We start from the raw sequence: 19958 nt of genomic DNA on the forward strand, positions 1-19958 counted from the left end.
GAAGAAAATGTTTACAGAAAATGTTATTGTGTTGGTAATAAATTCGAGGTAAAAAATATTACTTTTACTTTTGTTTATTAAATTCTTGAATAATATGGTGGTGTGGCTAGGCCACTGATCAAGAATATTTTCTGACACTTTTGAAATGCAGACTACGAAACCAACCAATGCAATACTTTTTGATCCTAATTAGACATTAAATCAATGGTCATAGTGTACATTAGGGTGGGCCCTCATTATAGTTCAGAGAAATTTTTATTGTGTCACCCCCCAAATCTGTCCATAAACAGTAGGAATCATGATGCACGGAAAGCAGTGTTATTGAGTTGTTATATAAAATATTTATTACAACTATTTGAAACACAGGCTACATTACCCATAGTTGGGTGATGTATATTTCCATTGTTCAGAGTTTGACGAGTCGGCATAACTTTTATTACGATATCCTCTTGATGAATTTTCACGAACAGATGATTCATAAATTAATTATTGATGTTATAAAATTAGTATGGTTGTTATACCAGTCAGCAGAATCATAATATGTGTGGAAATAGAATCAGTGATCACATCGATCACAATTTCGTCAAGATGCAGATTCAGAATACCAGCTAAACACTTTTAAATGTAGAAGACATTAAAACTTGTCTTAATACTTTCCTGGCCTTTTTCTTACAAGGCATTTATCTGATTATTATCGCAAAATAATTGTACAAAAATTTTATTAGTCAAACTTCATAGTATTTTGCTGGCCTAAGGTTTTATGGATATTTTGAGATGAGTCTCAGTTCCGATTCTAAACTTTTGTAAAAATACTAGTTGAGAAAACTTCACAAACCAGATATCGAAATTTAATTAATATTAAGTTTAGAGTACATCTTTATTTCGGCCGTAAGTTTTGATTTTAATTGCAGAAATTTTTCCAAATACTGTAATACAAATAATCCTGGCAATTGGAGCTGAATCCAGATGATCAGTTTAAATTCACATGCTTTTTAAACAATAACACTTTGAGGTTGATCATTTTGATAGGGGCCAGCCATTTAAAAAATCTGAATGAAAGTTTGACTTCTCAATCAAAACATTAGCATCTATCATTGATATTGTAACAGGGTTTGAAGTTACAGTGTGTAAAATCTTCATCTGTCCAAATAAATGAGTTTAATTCATTTGCTAAAATATTTAAAAAATTCGAACTTCAATCTTAGATGGATGGGAAAATCAAAACTTATCACCTTGTAGTACTGTAAGTGTATCTTGATATAAACATGACAAAAGATAACTATGTTATGAAAAGGCAACTTACGCATAACTTTGAATCTTCTATAAGTGATCAGACTCATAACTACGCATTGCCTTCCCTTATTTCATCAGTAATATTGATAGTAAGTACCAACAATATACGCAGTGAAATATGGATAATTGAGTAGGTCAAAAAATATAAGAACACTATAATATCAGTAAAAATTGGTATCTTCTAAAGAAACAATGACCAACTTTGCCATTTTGAATTGAAATTATATAATTTATTTTCGTGTTATTAAATAGATACTTGTTGAGGCTTAAGGTAATCCATAGAGCTTTAATGTTCGATCCATACTGGTAGAAGCAATATACTGCGCATGCTTTCCAAAACGAACACCTGTAGCCGTCGCCGTATGATCGTTCAGTACCTTTAGTTCTTGCCATTGCTTACACAAATAAATTCTAGAAAAATGAGACAAAAACCGTAAATATTCATACATGCTCAAATCATTTTTTCAAAAATACGTTTTTGCTGTGTGCAGTCAAGCTTACCTGATGTCGGATCCGGCCACAGCAAGGTATGTACCACTTTGATCAAAACAAATATCTTTCACCTCATAAGAGTCGTCTAATTGAAGTGTCTTGAAATTTTTAAGCTTTCGCAAATCCCAAAGTTTGACACAAGAGTCTTCTGCGGCTGTCGCCAAGTAATATCCGTTTTCGGAAAAGCTAATAGCGGTAATTGGACCAGAATGACCAGGGAAATTAGCCACGTTTGACTGCTCTTTCAAATCCCAAATCTTAACTTGAGAATCAGCTGTTCCTGTACCAAAGATGAGCCCATCTGGATGGAATTGGGCTGTTGTCAAAGGCTGTCCAGATTGCCCAGCTACCTATGATAGAGAAGGGACCGTAATAAAGTGGCGAAGGAAGTAATTCTTCCATAAAACGAATGAATCATAAGTTAATGACCAAGAATCTAGCAAATGAATTTTTGATTACTGACCTTTGTCAGTAGTCTACCAGTACGTATATCCGAAAAAGCCCAGTGCTGATCGAGAGATGAGCTCAACAAATAATCTCCTGTAGGGTGAAGGGATAGGCCAGTTACAGGTGCATCATGAGCCCTCAATAAAAGAGTCGTTTGGCTTGTTCCCACATTCCAAACACGAATTGTCGTATCAGGTGATGCAGTCATAACCACATCTTCTTCTGGATGGTAGATAACTCGTGTGACCTTAAAATTTTTGCAATTACTTGAAACCAAAGGCTAAATAGCATAACTGCTGGGTGCTATTCGAATGTTATACTTTCCAAATTGATACAGTTTAGATTTCAATTAATATTTACTTTAGCTCCTTGTTCTAAACTGAAGGTATAGGACAAAAACTGCTGATGTTAGGTTTTAGACAATGATTTGTGAAAATAATTTACAAAAAAATGTAACTCTCAAGACCTACAATTTAACTTCACCAATATAAATATTATACAAATGAGATGATTTGTGATGAAATAATAGTGCAAAATCGATTACTTAAAAGTTGCACGTTGCGAAAGGTGATGGAACATTAAAGATACCAATAGAAATCCGAATGCAGAGAGATTATCAAAACATCATTTTCCTGACTTCCAGAGCCCATTTTCCAAAAATTCCCTGACATTTTTTCACTAATAACATCTACTATCATATGCAGAAATGGTTATGTAAATGGTGTTTAATGTAAATTATAGAAATGGGTGTAATGAAATGAAACAGATGTTACATCAAAGTCAAAATCAAAAAATTATTCGTTCTATCCGAAACAAATATTTAATTATAGTAAAATAGTCAATAATTATTACTAGTGAAACTGGAATAATTTTGGTAAACAAAGCAAAAAAATATTTCTAGTTTTCCCATATCAAAATTTGAAAAATTTCCCTGAGTATTCTGAATGCCAATATTTCCCTGTGAATTCCCTGATTTCTCTCATTTTTCGGTTCTTTCACCACTCCACGTTTGAAAAGATATTAACAAAAATACTCCATTATTTTTATCTTTCAAAACAAGAATTGAATATCTTTACACACCTTCAGACAAGAGTTACTTACAATAGAATATTGAAAATACACATTCAAATGACAGAATTGTAATTAAAGTTGTGTTGTAATCCTTGATTTGTTATTGCGAATCAAATTTTTTGTGACAAGGTGTTTAATCTAGTTTATATATTTACAATAATTTGTACGTAAGCTACATTGAAATAACATGTTCCCTAGAAAAATGTTTACGTAATGAATATATAAAATGATGAAATAACAATATTATATTTTACCCGAAAAATCAACACTGGTCACTCAATTGTATCATAGATTAGATAAATGAATTTTCAACCATACATAATAATTCATATTACAGTGCAAGATTAGTTGTGAAAAACGTTGCTCATTTCTGAGATTACTTACCTTTTTGGTGTGTCCTTTAAGAATAGCAACTACTTGTTCAGTGTCCTTATTGAAAACTGTTGCATTTTTGTCTGCGCCGCCGGTTAGGATTTTGCTGGTGTCTGCCCCATGTATATCAAGTGCCAATATTCCTGGCACGCTTGCGGAATGTAATCCCTGTCGGTGAAAATATTTTCTGTAAATATAGTTTGTCAGAAATTACATTTCTGCTTAAAACTAAAATTAATGAGACTTCTAACCGGGTGTGAAGCAAGTGTTTGGAATGCCCTGATGCTTTCTTGTGGTAAAAGATCTTCCGGTATAGAACGTCCACGTCTTTTTCGTTCTTGAGTCAAAACAGTGGCTCGTTCTTGTAATTTCTGAATAACATCCTCGGTGATGCCAGCTTGTTCAGTTGGTTGAGCTGCAGCACCACCAGCCTCCACTGCAACAGACTATAAATGACACGGTAAGCATGACGAGCAATGAAACTAATGTGTAAACTGATAGATAAGGTTGAAATTTGTAACATTATTATAACGATGCATTTTTTTTTAAACTTGTTATTTTACAACCATGTAACGATAATAACTGTCTGACGTTACATCAATGTTATCAATGTCAGCCTTATCCCAAATAGATCCTTTTAATACAGATACCAAGTAAAACTAGGCAAAGACAGGTACACGGATGTGTTGTCCATGCTAAGAGTTTCTGTATACAGAACCTTATTACATTAATTGCAAACCAGTGTGTGCAACTTTTTTTTACTACTTACATTATGAATTTACTGAATCATGAAGAAATCTGTGCTATGTAGGGTGAAAATGTGTTAGAATTATGTAAATGACCAATAGAACTAAGGATGAAAACAAGAGACAACAGCAAAATGTTTTACCGGTTGTGGAATAACAGTTGCTTGAGTAATGCCTGCTTGTGGCTTAAGAGTGGCCAGTGCTTCTCTGGCTGCAGTGACTTCCTTCGTCAATCTAGCAATAACTCTGCAGGCTGCATCGTGCTGGTATAAAGCATGGGATAACTCCTGCCTGGCCGTCTGAAGCTGTTGTCTCTGAGTAAATGAATGTAACATTACTGCATCCCACTCATCTTGCAGAATCTTTAAAATTGCAGGAATAGATGTTGCGCTCGGTGGTTTTGGCTTTACGATAGGCGTAGCTAGACAGAAATTATAGAATTAATATACCTTGCGAAGTAAACATTTTCCAAGGCGATGAGCAGGTGATTATTAATCTGCTGTTTCTTCACAGTTCTGATCTTACCCTTTACATCAATCAGCTGCTCAACTGCAAGATCTTTCCCATTTATAGGATCCACTCCATTTTCCGCAACATACTTTTCGATAAGCCGTTTTTCGAAAATAGAACCAGAAACCGGAGAGATTACCGGGTGCTCCGGGACCTCGTTGGAAACTGGAAATAAATGAGTGGTTTGCGTTCGGTATCATATTGAAGATAACGCGCGAAATTTTAGGTTAGGGTACATGAGCCGGTATAAATCGGTCACGTTTAATTTGAAAGCATTATGGAGTAAAATGTATGCAGGGAAAAAGACTGAAGCCCCGCTATTGCTACAGATTGCCTATTGGACGGATGGAATTTATAATAAACGATAAATAAACAAATACTTACTCGCACAAGACAGCGCCATATTTACGACATATGAATACAGCGATCAGCAGTGAGCAGAGTCCACAGAGTCCCAAGTCTTCTTGTTGTTAACTGTTCTCAACCTCATAAAATGATAAGACAACGCTCCGTGGTAAGTCCGCGGATTTCATAACCCACGATCCAAAACCATTGAGGGTGTTTTCACCGTGGTTGTCAACAAGGTTTAACCACTGAAATATGGGTGTAACTAAAATCCCTAGGACTCTTGGTGTAATATCCAGCTGGATGCTAGTGGAACGCTTTCCTTCAAGCACACGTAGCTCTATATACTTTAGCCCTTGACTTTTTTAAATCGTTTGTTGGTTTCTTTCTATCTACCTATCTATCTATCTATTTATCTATCTATCTATCTATCAATCTCTCACCAAAAAGCTAGCCGTATACCTGCCACGCAAGTGATCGTTATTATATTTTAGTCCGTCCACCCAAAGAGTATAGCTCACGGTGTCAATCTGAAGGGGACCTGACAACACTGTGTAATGCTCTAGGCTACGGTCTTACATACACGTCCGTTTTTTCCGACTCAGTTTTAACGGCGTTCAATCTTTTCTGTACAGTTTGGAAATAGGCTGAACTTAGGTTAAACTTCGATCAACGTTTCAAGAGACCGTGCTCCAAGCATTGTTAGGGATTAGGGCATATCAGCTTCGGCCGTAAAAAACCAAAACATGACTTTTACTTGTACCAAGGCTACATTCTTCGTGCTAACTGTTTTACTCACTTTATCGTTGGGATATTCTTCAACGATTGAATATACCGCGGCACGAGTTGAGGTAACATTCAATCATCTTCCGCGATGCTTTAATAAAAAATTCACCGGACTCAAATCAGTGGCTTCTATAATACTTGTCTGGTATCATTTTACAGAGTTGCAGAGGCTGCAGTCTCAACCGGCTACCCGAGGTGAAGAAGTTTATTTTCGAAGATCTTCCTCTCTAGTATCCTTTCGAATAATTATATAATCAAAGTTCACACAACACATTCACCGTTTGTAGGGCTCCAACCATTTAAATATCTGCGATTACACGGTGCCCTTATTCAGGTATTACTCTGAACTATGTACCTAAAGCGGGTGCTAAAGTTCGCGTGGATGGTATTTTCATTTGTTGGCCTACAGGTTTAGAATAAATACACCAGAATAAAATATTGTTGGATGTTAACACTTTTAATCTTATTTCTGATAGGTTTCACATTTGCCTACGTAGCTCTGGAACCATAAACCGTGTTAAACTAGCTGGAACATCCTATTTTCATATTTTTCCTGGTCCATATCAGATGCACTAATTGTAAGTGTTTCACAGTTTATCACATTTAAACAAACTCTTTCTGTCTACCGGTAAAATGGTGGACTCCGAATATGAAAATTTCTTTAAACTGTAGCATGTAAAATGCATAACTAATTAGAAGCTTGATAGTGAGTAGTAAATCAAGTTTGTCAGTATTTGGATCATCCAGGAAACATGAATGAATAGCTGCCACAAAATTGAATTTTACCGAGATATTTTTTGTCCTTTTAATAATGCGCATACCCTATGTAGCAAAACCTACAATTGAACCATCAATATGTTGATGATAGCAATTGTGAGATTTTCACCAAGAATTTCAGATTTTTCACATTTGGTATTTCCTTGACTCAATCGGCTTTCAGTGAGAACGTTGAATTCAAGCCAATACCTGGGGCTGTACCAGAACTCGTTCTGCTGAATAAGGAAGAGGTAAAATCACAGTATTATTATTATTATTGTTATTACGCAGGATATTTCATTCTTACGCTACCATTCTAGTCTAGGATTACTAGATATAAATTGGTGCACATAAAACAACAGGGAGTATTAGGTGATTATCACGTTTGAATAGATTAAAATGAAAAGTCAGAGATCAATGGTCTTCTTGTAGTAAGCGCAGTTTCAAGGTCTGGTAGTTGCATTTGTTCCGAAAAGAAAATGTTCGTGGCAGAAACGAAGTGATGATAAACTACTTTAAATAGCTAATGCAGTTGATTTGCACCGTTTGAATATAATACTGTGTAGCCAAAAACTCAAAAAACATAGTTTTTGCATCGAGTTTGAAATCACTTTAAAGTTAAGCCATTATTCATAATAGTGGTTAATTTGAAAAAACAGTATCAATCTTTAATGTCGATCTGGATTAAGATTTTTAAACTCAAAGTATTAAGGAAGGGATCGTAGTAACATTAACCTTTAGATGGCGGGAGTGTCCTAAAAGAAGACAGGAGGTAATTCCAAAACTCCACTGGATCTGTTGACTACGCCTCTAAAAAAATATCGAATTTCAAGGGAAAGATTCCAGCCTTCTCAAGGCTAATATAATGAAATATTTCATCATCAAAATAGTATTTCACGACTTGGATGTATGCAATTTTATAAATTCAAAAATTTCCATGCATAAACACTCTGGATAGATGCCATAAGAATAATTACATGTTTGGGACAAGAAAAATACATATTTAGAGATCCTGCTTATGGGCAAAGAGAACTGAAGCCTTACTCAAATTTCCAAATAGGTATACACAGGATTAAAAATCCATTAAGACAGGGTGAATTTGTTTTAACTTGAAAAATAGTCAATATAATCGGTTCCTGATTATTACTTGTTTCAATGAAAACTATTCAGTCAACTAATTAAGTTTGTACAATATATAACTAGAACTTCATAACTGCAAGTAAATTACATTTTCATCTAAGTTTAATTAATTATATCAACTTAATGATCACCTGAGTATTTTTTTTTTTTTTTTTAATTCACTGGCTTTCATTATTCAGTGATTAATAATAAAATAAGAAGCATGCGCTGCATTTTTTAACAGTGTGAGGCATATGTATATACGTACACGCTTGATCAATGAAATAAATTTTTGCAGGAAGTGGAGAGACTGCAACTTTCTCGGTTGAATCGTGAGGAATGCAACGAATTATTAGTTAATAAGGGTTTTAAAATATCAAGACCCATTAAAGATGAAATATAACTGTCTGAAGTAATCGATGTATCATACATTCTGTAATTATAAAACTGAAGAAAGACAAGTATGATTTTTAATTCTGGAAATTTCCTCCTTACAAGTATTTTTCATAGAGTTTTGTACATTATAGATTTTACCTACTTCTAATGAACATGTTTTTGTGTTCCACCTGTGATATTATCACGATTTTCCGTTGAAAACCAATTACTGTTGTACAAAAGAAAAAATTCAAAAAATTAGTGATGAACTATTTTCAGGAAAATCAGTTTTCTCATTTCCACAAGTTTCTTAAAAATCTTATCGAGAGGGAATTCTACGTAGTTTAATATTCACCATGATTCAATTAAAGATTCACAGGGATCAAACTAAACTTTATGGCTGATTGGAAAATGCCAAAATTCGATATTGTCATTATCCTTTGTGCAGCATAAAAATTTGCATGTGACAATCAACAAAATTTCAGATCAGTTTACTAGATTTATTGAATGGAATTGTTGTTATGCTTTTCAGAAATTGGGAATACTGGGAAAAGGCAAGAAATTTCACCATTTTTTTAGAAAAAAAAAATACACTTTCCAATATTCTGTTGACGTCGGCATCAATATTGCATCAGTATTCCCAATAAGAGTTTATGTCTACTAAAATTTTGGAAGTTTAGTAATATGTAAAGGTGTGGAATATGTGAAAAAGTAGACATCATTTTATGTCTCAGCTTTTTCAGATATTTATTTTTAATTACGAGCGTTGCACTTATTAAGACTTAACAGTCAATCAAAAAAAGTGCCACTTCCCATGTGTGTACAGCATAAGAATAAAAAAAAATCCAAAAATGTTGAGTCATATTTTATCTTTTTCGTAATAAATAAATAAATAAATTATATATGTATGTTACATGCAACTGAATATCATTGATTTTCTCAAAGTATAATGATTCTAAAATTTCAGCACCCTAACGAAGAGGAACCTGTGCAAATTAAGCTCAGATTGTATTCATTTAGGGTTGATTCCCACATTGGCAAAAAATTTTGTTTATGACAAACCTAATTTCTTCTTATTGAAAAATTCAAATTATTTATTTGAAAGTATTAACAATCCGCATGGTTTTATATGAAAATGACGTCGAACACTATGAACTAACCGAGGGGCAACCACTCATGAACCAGTTGGAACAGTCTACTTTGAAATGATATGAAATGCTTTGGAAATAGCATGAAATGCATGTGAAATACCTAGCGTGAAACGCTATGAAATGGTTGTGAAATGGAACTAACAAAAACTTGTAAACAGAAATAGGTTATATCTTTCAACAAACAGTTTGAATTTTGCGATAATAATTTTTCTTAGCATATGCGACGTCATTGGGTTGTTATAGTTGCCAATCAGCTGTATGAGTTTCGTTTTTTTTACAATTCAACAAAGAAAAACACGATATAATTATTTCAGATTTCTTTACTTTAATCGCGAATGAAATTGACTCAATTGAAAGGACTCAATTATATTGCCTATATTTTGTGTTGTGCTGTTGTTAAAAAAAAAATAAACTTGTGGTACTTACACTTATTACTATCCAAGTTTATTATATATTAGTAAAAATTATATATCGCGCTGTACGGTGTAATTTTCGTGTAAATGTAAATCCTACGACTGGAAAACCTAAAAAAAAAGTCTGGAAATTTTGTATCGAAAAAATAGTGGCAATTCCGCATCTTTCTGAGGCTTTCTACAATCGATATTGCTCATTAGATTGATACATCATGCACGTCTTTTTTATTCTAAAAATGACGAGACCCTCGTTTTCTTCCTCATCTCAGGAATATCTTCAGGAACGTGAGCACACATGTCAATAGTTATTAATGTACGATTTTTTTCTCCGTTATAGTACTATGCAATATCAGCGTCATATGTATGTATGTAATGTGTATATTATATTACAGTGTTATATGAACTTCCGTCCGCATATATACATTTACTTATCCGAACGTCTTTTATTTTAAATTCTTTTGCTTATTTTTAAATCTAACTTAAAAATTAAATTATATACAAACTTGAAAATGTACGTTACAATTTTACAGCATTAAACGGTAACATAATTTCAATATCTCTTTCACTTATACCAGTTACATATTCTGAATCTGTGTAATATAGATATTTCTTAATAAACCTACATATCATATATACATTTAATTAGTAAAATTTCCAAAACCAAATAAAATTATCACCTGCTTGGATATATATTCTCTATTGTAGATTATTTTTTCAAGATGATATGATGATGTTTCACCTTGATGCTATTAATATTATTATGATACAAGCTACTTCTATTATTTGACATTTTACATTTTTATTTCAGTTTCTTATATTCAGTTTATAACCATTATCCAGTGTATTAAAATATATTACGTATACGTGTATATCATATTTTCTTTTGGTTTGATATTTTGATTTGTCAATTTCATTTAACTTACCAAATACCAGTTGAATCATCAAAGTGGATGTATGTATTGATAACTTTGAAAATCTAAGTATCATTTGCTTTTCTTTGCATCCAGATACAAGAATTTCTTTAAATGGTATGTCTATCTGACATAAGAAAAAAAAAAATCAACTACCACCATCATATCCACGCAGGCTTTAGTACAATAAGATTGATGGAAATCATTTTTTTAAAAGAAATGGCAGAGGCCGATATATAGGTACAAAGAAACTGGATAATTAGGTATTAGAATTCAGTTTCAAATCGGTTGCCATGATTCACGAATAATGTTATGCCATGAGTAACCAACAGATGAACAGCAATGCGACCCACAGAAATACTTTGGATAAGAACTGCTCTTCTTCGAATTGAGGGCTGCCACGAGGAGCTGCAGAGTACAGAAACGTTTTCAAAAATTACATAACCAGCACCGAAGACCCCAAATTACTAAAGTTTCCTCCCTCTTATTAATTAACATTGCATGAGTATTGAACCTCAACTTCGCAGTACCGTTCTCAACCAATCGCTGTAATCACACATTTACAGACATTATAGAACAGCGATGGTCTGTTCGTTTTTGGTAGCTCTGAGTTGTTCTTTACTTGACTGGAACAGGCGAGGCCAAGAGGCTCCTTATTAATGAATATTGGTCAAGGCCGCCTGACCACAACCTTATCAATGCCATATCACGCATATCCCTGGTGGAAGAATGCCTATTATTTTCTACAAAAGTCTCTACGACTTCCAAGAAATTTTCAAATACAATAGTAGTTTTTGAATAAAGTTTTTCGTAAAATTTCGTGGTACTACATATACAGTTGTAAAATGGTTTGCTTTTCCATCATTTTTCGTACATCAATCAATGAAACGGATATCATTTTTTGTAGATTATCGTAATACTTCTGGTTTAGAAAAACTAATCTTAGTCTCTTTCCATAAGACTCTCCTGTTAGGACAATATGAATTCGAAAATATACGGTAGATTCTCAGAACCAAAATAAAAAAATTATGCAAGTACCTGCACTCATCGAATTTACGAATACTGTGTAAAGAATTACCTGCGCCAGGTCTTGTCTCTCCAAAATTGAAAGTAGATGTAAAGAAACCAAATGGAAATGCGCCGATGCCAAAAGACATGTGAAAGCCGCCTTCACCGAATCCAAATCCTGAGAATCCTGCATTAGCTTCAGGTTCTGATCTTTGTCCAGCTGGTCGAGGCGGAACGTTATTTCTGTAATAAGAAAGAGTATACATAAAACAGTTGGAATAACCTACCATCGATTAAACAAACTTATTAATGGAATTGTTATTATTTTTATTAATTATTATTAGATTGAAAGGCATCTATAACATACTCTGCGAAACGATGTGTTAACTGTACCATATATGGCGATTAAATACGGTGAAACTAATGGATTTTTGAAATTCAAATTATAGTAAACATGAAAGGATCTAATGCCATTTCACAAAAAAATAATCATACAAACAATTTGTGCTAACCAGTGGAAACAAATTTATTTAAAGACACAAAACATACGTTACACCATATTTGATCGTTATATGTGGTGAATTAGAAAAAAATTGGTATTTTTTTTATTGTAAAATAGAAGAAGTTTGGAACGACTAAATTCAACTAGAGAAGACGGATTCGCAATAATTTCAAAAGAATTACATTGTTGTATCTGTGAAGGGCTTGATTTGAATTACAACATTCATGTAATAAACAATAAAGATAGTTTAAATCGAACCGAAAAATCGGCCATAATTAACACTACAAATTCCGCTTACCTTGGATCTTCTTGTTTGGTAATTCCGCGTCCATACAATGGAATAACTTTTTCTTTACTAATCGCAGCCTTACAGACAGGACAGAGTTGCCTTGCAGGTCGGGTTTCTAACCATTGATAAAGACATGGCCAACTGGAATTTAGTTTTCCTTTTTCAAATTATATTGTATGTGTCGAGTAAATAAAATGTATTAATAATAATCAAGTCTTTCTAACGAAATTTGGCCATTGGTTTAGAGCCTACCTTAGCTTTCAATTTTTGTTTTCTAACACTAATTAGAATCTGAATCACGATTTCCACACCACAATAGCAATAGTTGCGATAAGATTTTATATTTTGTTTTCAGGATTTGAATTGTGGATGAAAAAGTGATAAAAGCCTCAATTATCGTTTATATTGTCGAAAAAAAAAAATGATTGTATATGTGCCCAGTACAAAGATGACATGATTTCAAAGAAAATGTTTTCATAAAATATTTGGTTCTAATTTTCAAAATATCATAGCAAAAAAGAGCTATTTTGTGACATTAGTTAAGACCACAGGATTGCCTTTATTTTTTGAATCACAAATTTTAGCTTCAAGATTTCAATTTTTCAGTTACATACATACATACTATTTTTGCAGAAGATTCTAATGAAGTAAGTCATTATCAAGAACGTGATTCTACATGTGATGTCATGTTAATACAGGTGAATTTTCGCACTGTATCTTGCACATTTATTGAGTTTTAACTTCTTAGTATCATGTTGGCTATCCTCCGTTCAAAGCCTTGCAACAGATTTTGTTATCATGTATCTTCATGTTTACCAAAATAAATGTCCGCACATGCTGACCACAGCATCTTTAGCTGTATCCAGACATATATTGCATTCGAACATGCGTTCATCCCTTTCTTTTTCCTCCTGCGCTGACCCCGAAGGCTTCGAGGGCCCCGGCTGTTCTTTCGCAGTGCTCATCTCAGCAGGCTCCTTTTCAAGAAAGCAAATAAAGAATTACATTAGTAACATACTTCACAAAGAAATCTAAAAACATACTCTGGTATAAACTCTGCTTTCACTTGTTTATCAAATAGTTTCATTAGCTGTATTTCTGTAGAGTTAATATATTGAACTACAAAATTGATTCAAATTTTTACCACCATCTAGTAATATGACCAAGAAATATTGTGCTTAACAGCAACGTAAAAAGTATAGGTGGAAGGTGGTACATGACGTACGTACACGACGTGGAAACACAAGCCCTACTTTCGTATACGATGCACCTGTGATTCATGGATAGAATTTCCTGAAAAATCTGCCAAGCCAGGTTCGAGTATTATGGCCCTGGAAAATGTGCAGTAAATTTAGTTTCCACTGTACCTGTTCCAGCATGGTACAAAAATGTTTGCATAGGGCAGATTTATTTTTTTATATTTACAATGTATGAAGGTCATCACTCCGACATTAATTAGCGGAGTAGTTAGTGCACTGTACAGCTAAACGTCAAAAAAACGACCGGGAACGGTTCCTATTTTTTTTTTATTTTAAATAACCTTTAGCTTGGAAAAACATGCTTTTTAGTGAAACCAATAATTTTCAACTGGAAATACTTGCAATAGATGACAAATTCTGTTCAAAAATAAAAAACGTCCGGTGGGAAATGAAGAAAATGAAACGCGATGGAAAAAAAAAAAAAAAAAGAAGTTTTTTCTACAATGTAATGGATAAAATGATAAAACTTTATTACTGAATATTGTTAAGATGGTGTTTTTGCCATATATTTTCTTTTAAGACATTGCAGCGGCATTTATGGTATGTAAACGCTTACAACGAAATGTAATTTTTAGAAAAATAAAAGGAATAAGAGGAATTCGCAAGCACCGAATAACTATATTCTGCTGTTACACATTGAGTACAAAACTGTGTTAAGTATTACAAGATTGACATGAATAGCATTAACGAAATGAAACTGTAGATGAAAAATTACTATTATGCAAATTCAAAATAACTGAGGGAATTGAGTTTACAAAGTATAAATAATTGAATAGGTGATGTTCTATCATGATTTCTGAAAATTTCTGAAAATTATAAAGTCTGAAATATAACAAGTTTTCCGGAAAATACATTGTTACATCGATATGAACTCCACTACAAGCTGATTGAAATAGGCGTTTGAAATACGTATTCATGATGAGACTGCAGTTTTAACCGAGTGAGTAACTATGTCACAATGTGGCATCCTGATCATTTTACAATCATTTAATAGCACACAGGTATTTCATAGAGTTTCAAGAGCGTTTTTTAGGATTTCACACCATTTCACAGTATTTCATGTATTCCACGACTATTTTACGATATTCCACGAATATTTCATACTACTTTATAACCACACTATACTATTTCATGTCACTTTATACTGTTTGATCATGATATGCCTTTCACGTCAAATAAAAAACTTTGATAAGCTGTCAATCTCAATGAAAACCACAACAATATTCACGAAATATACTTTCCATCCAACAATATAAATCAAGTTAAAAAATATACCATTATTACACTTGGAGACCAGAAAAATTTGGCATTGTGGTCAATCTACAAAGTAATGTAATCTAGATCATTCAATTTCTAATTGTAAATCACTATAGCTATTCATTTAGCGCTATAGGAATACGATATACTGAAAACCAAAACTCTCTAAATATTAAGCAGAAATCGGGATAAAATTGAGCTCCCAAGAAGTAATGTTGATCAGTGTTGAATGGAAATAACGTTCTTGATAGAAGGAAACTTATATGGGGTATTCTTCCCCAGTTCAGCCACTCTTTTTCAAACTCTCTGAAATATCGTTTATAAATGGTTAAATTTGAATACGACTTGAAGGTAGTCTGTGTTCTGTTTTCAGACTATAACTCGGTGTGGTCATAACTACAAATCGTAATGTGAAAGTCACACAGGGTCTTTCTGGACCTCTGAACAAAAAAACAATTGCCGTTTTTTTGCTAATTGAAATATAGCTGGAAAAATTTAACTGCAGATACAATAAGGTGGATTTTTCATTATCTATAAGTGTATTTAGACATAATCTACTTTTTGGTACAACAAATAAACGATATAAAAAATTTCGCAAAAATCACCATTTTTATCATGAATAGTCATAAAATTGTCAATTTTCAATATTTTTCAACAAAAATTTAAGGGCATATTTCTGAAACACTATATTTCGAAATCATAAAGAGTCTAAATGTTGATGCTTGAAAAAGTGTATTTATTTTGCAGATTGGAGTGATGAATTTTTAGCAAAAGTTGAAAATCAAAAATAGGATTTCTGATGGGGCAAATTAGGTAAATAAATTATTTTGTCAATTTAGAAATGAGGAATTTTAGCCGTAATCTTTCGCAGAAGGCATATGGATTCTAGTGAACACAATGTGTAAAAATTAATTCTTTGCTGAGCAGATGATGGTTTTTTTGTCATTGAATTCAAATAACTTGGACTTGGTACGTCTGGCACAAAAGTAATTTATACACATTGTTTTTCGTTAAACTTCGCAATGCAATAAATCCTGTCATATATTCGTATTGCAAAGGCTGTATTGTAGCAAAAGAAAAATTAAAAGAAATCTTTTTCGCATACTAAAAATGAAATGTCGTGGTTTTCAATCAAAAGCGTATAATGCCAACTTTCACAGGATAAAGCAAAATATTCCAGAGTTTTCCAGACTTAAGAAGCAATTCTTGTGTTCCAAGATAAGTCCAGGATTTAAGGATATTTAAGGAGCAGTTGACACCCTGAGAATGGTAACTGCTTTTCATTTTTCATCACCTCTAGTGATATAAGAAAAGTATTGGTTTCCGGCCAAAATGACAGTTTTTAATTCTAATGAATCGTTACATATTCAGACCTCTAGTATCTGAAAAATACGTTTTTAGAGAAATTTTCGTCTTTCTGTCTGTCCTAACAAACGTCCGCGATTATCTCGAAAACGGCTGAATGAAAAAGTTTGAAATTTAAACATTTTCATATTCGAATGATGTGCATAAAAAGTTGATGTGCTTCATTTTTTTAAAACCGTAAGCTTCAATCAAAAAAATATTTGAATAACTCAAAGAACTCTGACACATTTCATGCAATATTGATGGAAAATTTTATGCAAGTTGCTATGAAACAAGTCAAATAATACAACAGAAAATAATTTCTTGAGAAATGGAATAATAATTCTATGAAAAATGAGAATATTAGCGACAAAAGCATTTGATTATACTATATTGTAGTTTTAGTAATTGAGGTGGTTTGTAAAATTATAAGTACCAGGAAAAATACTATTTCTACATCTTCGAACAAGACCTTCACAGTATTTCGAGACCATTCCACATAAATTTTGTACCTTTTCATTGCTATTTCACAAGCATTTCGCACCATTTCAAACGCATTTAATCGAATTTTGAATAAGTTTCACAGCATTTCATGCTATTATAAAAGCATTTCATACCATTTTATGGACGTATGTTCCAAGTATTTCACAAGTATGGATACCCTTAGATTTTAACGCAGTTGGTAAGTGTTTTGCACGATAACTTGGATATTAACAAAAAAATTATTTTTCAAAGAAAATATTCCTAATTTTCCGACTTTTACTGCTTTTTCTGATAATCCCATGTGCTTAATATTTTGAGATATGTACAGACTTAAACAGATTCTGACACGTTCGATATTCATAGGAATTTTACGACTCACGGTATTGGATGAGCACCGTTTGCACTGCCAGTTACGCGCCGCTGATTCTTTTTTCTTTTCTGCTGAGCCCTAAGTGCACAGCCGATAGCGCAAACGGCGCCCATGCAACACCATGGGTCGCAAAATTCCTAGGGATATAGAACGTGTCAGAATTTATCTAATTGTAAGTATCTGTACCCAAAGCGAGGTGCGTTCTGACATGTTCAAGGTCGCCTATGTTGTCTGCCAACAACTATTTAAGCCGAATAGCGGACGACATAGACAGCCTTGAATTGGTCAGCATCCACATCGATTTGTTTACACCATGTGTTTCATTAAAACCTTTGAAATTTTATAGCCTATCTCTGGAATATTTCATGAATAATTTATTTACCACTTTGGGTCGAACTGATGATAAATAATAATTTCTAAATATATGTGTGAAAAATAATGTTGACAATGTACTTATTGCAAATGTCAAATAATTTATGAGAAAATATATCGTTATTATCATAAATATATCGATTATAACCATAAATTTTGATCAGTTGTACATATAATGAGATTGTTTATCCTAGGTAAAAATTGGTAATATCATTGTGATGAAAAAGGATTGCAGTTTTAGATGCATGAACGTTTAAAACAAACTTGTACTACCAAACCTGAATTCAAGATAGTAATCGTAATAATTTGTGCAACTTGACTACTATTCTTCTTAATTTTGGTTAGCTTTGATAACAACCTTACTTTATTACTCTGACTGTGTTTGTTATTCAATCTGATATTCTATATTAAAATAGATAAGGGTCAGCAATTATTCAATCTACAACAGTGCTCTACATTATCTCTTGATTTGGTAAATATTGTAGGTGATACATGGATGTTACATATGCATACATTAGAATAGTGATTCAAAAATTGATTCCAAAGGTGAAAATTTTACGCCGCTACGATGATTATTAACTGAATGTAAAGCTCATTATATTTACAATATAATAGCGAACATGAAAGAGACGAGACTCTAGATATGACAGATATTACTATGAATTCATTATGTTGGGGTTAGAAAAACGTCGAAATCTGACAAGATTTACTGAAAACGAGTGGATGATGTTATTGAAAATCAGAAAGACTGACAGTAGTCAATTAAATCTATGAATTACCCACATGAAAAGTGACGAAAAATTATCTATCGGCAGAGGTTATGTTTTAGCAAATTAGGTTTGGTAAATATTGAATGTTTCGAAGAGTTATAAATTACGACGAGTAATAAACTTACGGGCTTTGAATGGAAATCCAACTGTTTGATTACACTGATATTGTAGACACTTCAAAGTTCTTGGCAGACTGCCTGCTACGAAAATCTTGAATTGCGCAAGTTCTGTAATCTAGCAGATAATTTTTGTGATTTAACGAGAAACGGATGTTCGGAATAACACGTAAACGTCTTGCCTGACTGGCTTGACTGTCAAATCCTGTAATCACGGATTAGACCGCTCTTAGTTTAGTCGGCAGTAGTGATGACACATAATTGCATGTTGAATATTAACACGTATACATTTTGACATTTCGAAGAGTGAACTTCATTGTAAGTGATCGATCCCAGTAGCAGTAGGTTGTTTGACTAGCACGGTAAGGTATCAAGCATGGAATAAAGGGAGAAGATACTGCAATGAAAGTTGACCACTAGTATATGTGGGATCTTGACACCATTCAGTAACCATATTCTACCAAAGAGGGCCAGCCCACAGCAGAGGCCATAGGCAGAATGCACGGCAGTCAACAATATTTACAATCGCAGATGCTTCCACAGACAACTTAAGGCTTTCCGTCCGTTTGCCACGCACTATGTCTTATGGATTTTTGTGTAGATTGAAAATCCATAAGCCATGGGTAGAACGCAGAGCCATATGGCTGGACTGAACTTTTGCAATTGCGCATGCGCCACGGCCTCTGTGCTCCGGCCTTTAAGCTGGAATTTCATGAGCTGCAGCTGCAACTTTGCTCCCATTGGTTCAAAGTTCAAAGTTTTTTAGTAGATAAATGTCACCACATTTATCCGCACGACTTGAAGTTTAACTGTGGCTGCATTAAGAAATTACCTTCCAGTGCTATCAGCAATTTCTTATCTCTTTTGCGCTGCTGAGTTTGTGACTAACTATGCCTCTGTCTTAGGGACTTTTCAGTGCTGTCAGTACTGCCAGCTAGTTTCGGAACGCACTCTGAATGAACAGCAAACAGCAAAACGGCAGAACGTCGCGCGATAAAACAAAACATTCCTATGTATGTGTCATTTGACTCTCGACCAAGGTGCAATCCTATCCTTCTTGGTCCAATCATTGGAATCCAAATACGGATCAATGCATATAAATTGAAGACATTTTAAAATAACGTTTGTACCAAATTTCGATTAATTAGTCTAAACGAGAATATAATACCTGCTTTGTGAGTTAGAATTCGTATCACTGCTCTGCCGTTGCAGCAAAATCCCTTTTCATTAGCAGCAATTATTCCTAGAAACTTTTGTTCACGTGATCATTTTGCAGCTGCTGCTTGCTGCGCATGAAACGCACATTTAAGGTGCGTTCTCAAATTAGCAGGCAGCGCTGAAAACTCAGTAGGACAAAAGCAGAGCAGCCCCCGACCTCGCCAGCGCAAACGATATGAAAGA

At 33.6% G+C, this 19958-nt stretch overlaps 3 protein-coding genes across 5 annotated transcripts; 1 reads left to right on the top strand and 2 right to left on the bottom strand.

The window, feature by feature from the left end:
- Positions 1–258: 258 nt before the first annotated feature.
- Positions 259–5401, bottom strand: LOC124407007 (pre-mRNA-processing factor 19). The gene is made up of 8 exons (XM_046882774.1): positions 5316–5401; positions 4947–5096; positions 4565–4842; positions 3927–4121; positions 3688–3843; positions 2249–2479; positions 1795–2135; positions 259–1704 (listed from the first exon to the last, which is right to left on the bottom strand). Exons 1-8 carry the CDS (start codon positions 5332–5334, stop codon positions 1560–1562), a joined length of 1515 nt encoding a protein of 504 aa, XP_046738730.1. The 5' UTR covers positions 5335–5401; the 3' UTR covers positions 259–1559.
- A 445-nt stretch (positions 5402–5846) lies between these two features.
- On the top strand, positions 5847–8621 carry LOC124407008 (selenoprotein M-like). Its single transcript, XM_046882775.1, has 4 exons — positions 5847–6127; positions 6222–6292; positions 7003–7069; positions 8236–8621. Exons 1-4 carry the CDS (start codon positions 6023–6025, stop codon positions 8338–8340), a joined length of 348 nt encoding a protein of 115 aa, XP_046738731.1. The 5' UTR covers positions 5847–6022; the 3' UTR covers positions 8341–8621.
- A 1856-nt stretch (positions 8622–10477) lies between these two features.
- On the bottom strand, positions 10478–18912 carry LOC124407055 (E3 ubiquitin-protein ligase RNF185-like). Of its 3 annotated transcripts, none has more exons than XM_046882861.1 (5): positions 18562–18912; positions 13403–13563; positions 12596–12727; positions 11866–12038; positions 10478–11195 (listed from the first exon to the last, which is right to left on the bottom strand). In XM_046882861.1, exons 2-5 carry the CDS (start codon positions 13549–13551, stop codon positions 11098–11100), a joined length of 552 nt encoding a protein of 183 aa, XP_046738817.1. In that variant the 5' UTR covers positions 13552–13563; positions 18562–18912; the 3' UTR covers positions 10478–11097. The 3 variants fall into 3 exon arrangements, with proteins under 3 accessions (XP_046738817.1, XP_046738816.1, XP_046738815.1); XM_046882860.1 differs by having other exon boundaries at positions 18567–18911; XM_046882859.1 differs by having other exon boundaries at positions 18451–18568.
- Between the last annotated feature and the right edge of the window lie 1046 nt (positions 18913–19958).

Source organism: Diprion similis, chromosome 6 (genome assembly GCF_021155765.1).
Source record: "Diprion similis isolate iyDipSimi1 chromosome 6, iyDipSimi1.1, whole genome shotgun sequence".
Lineage (NCBI taxonomy): Eukaryota > Metazoa > Arthropoda > Insecta > Hymenoptera > Diprionidae > Diprion > Diprion similis.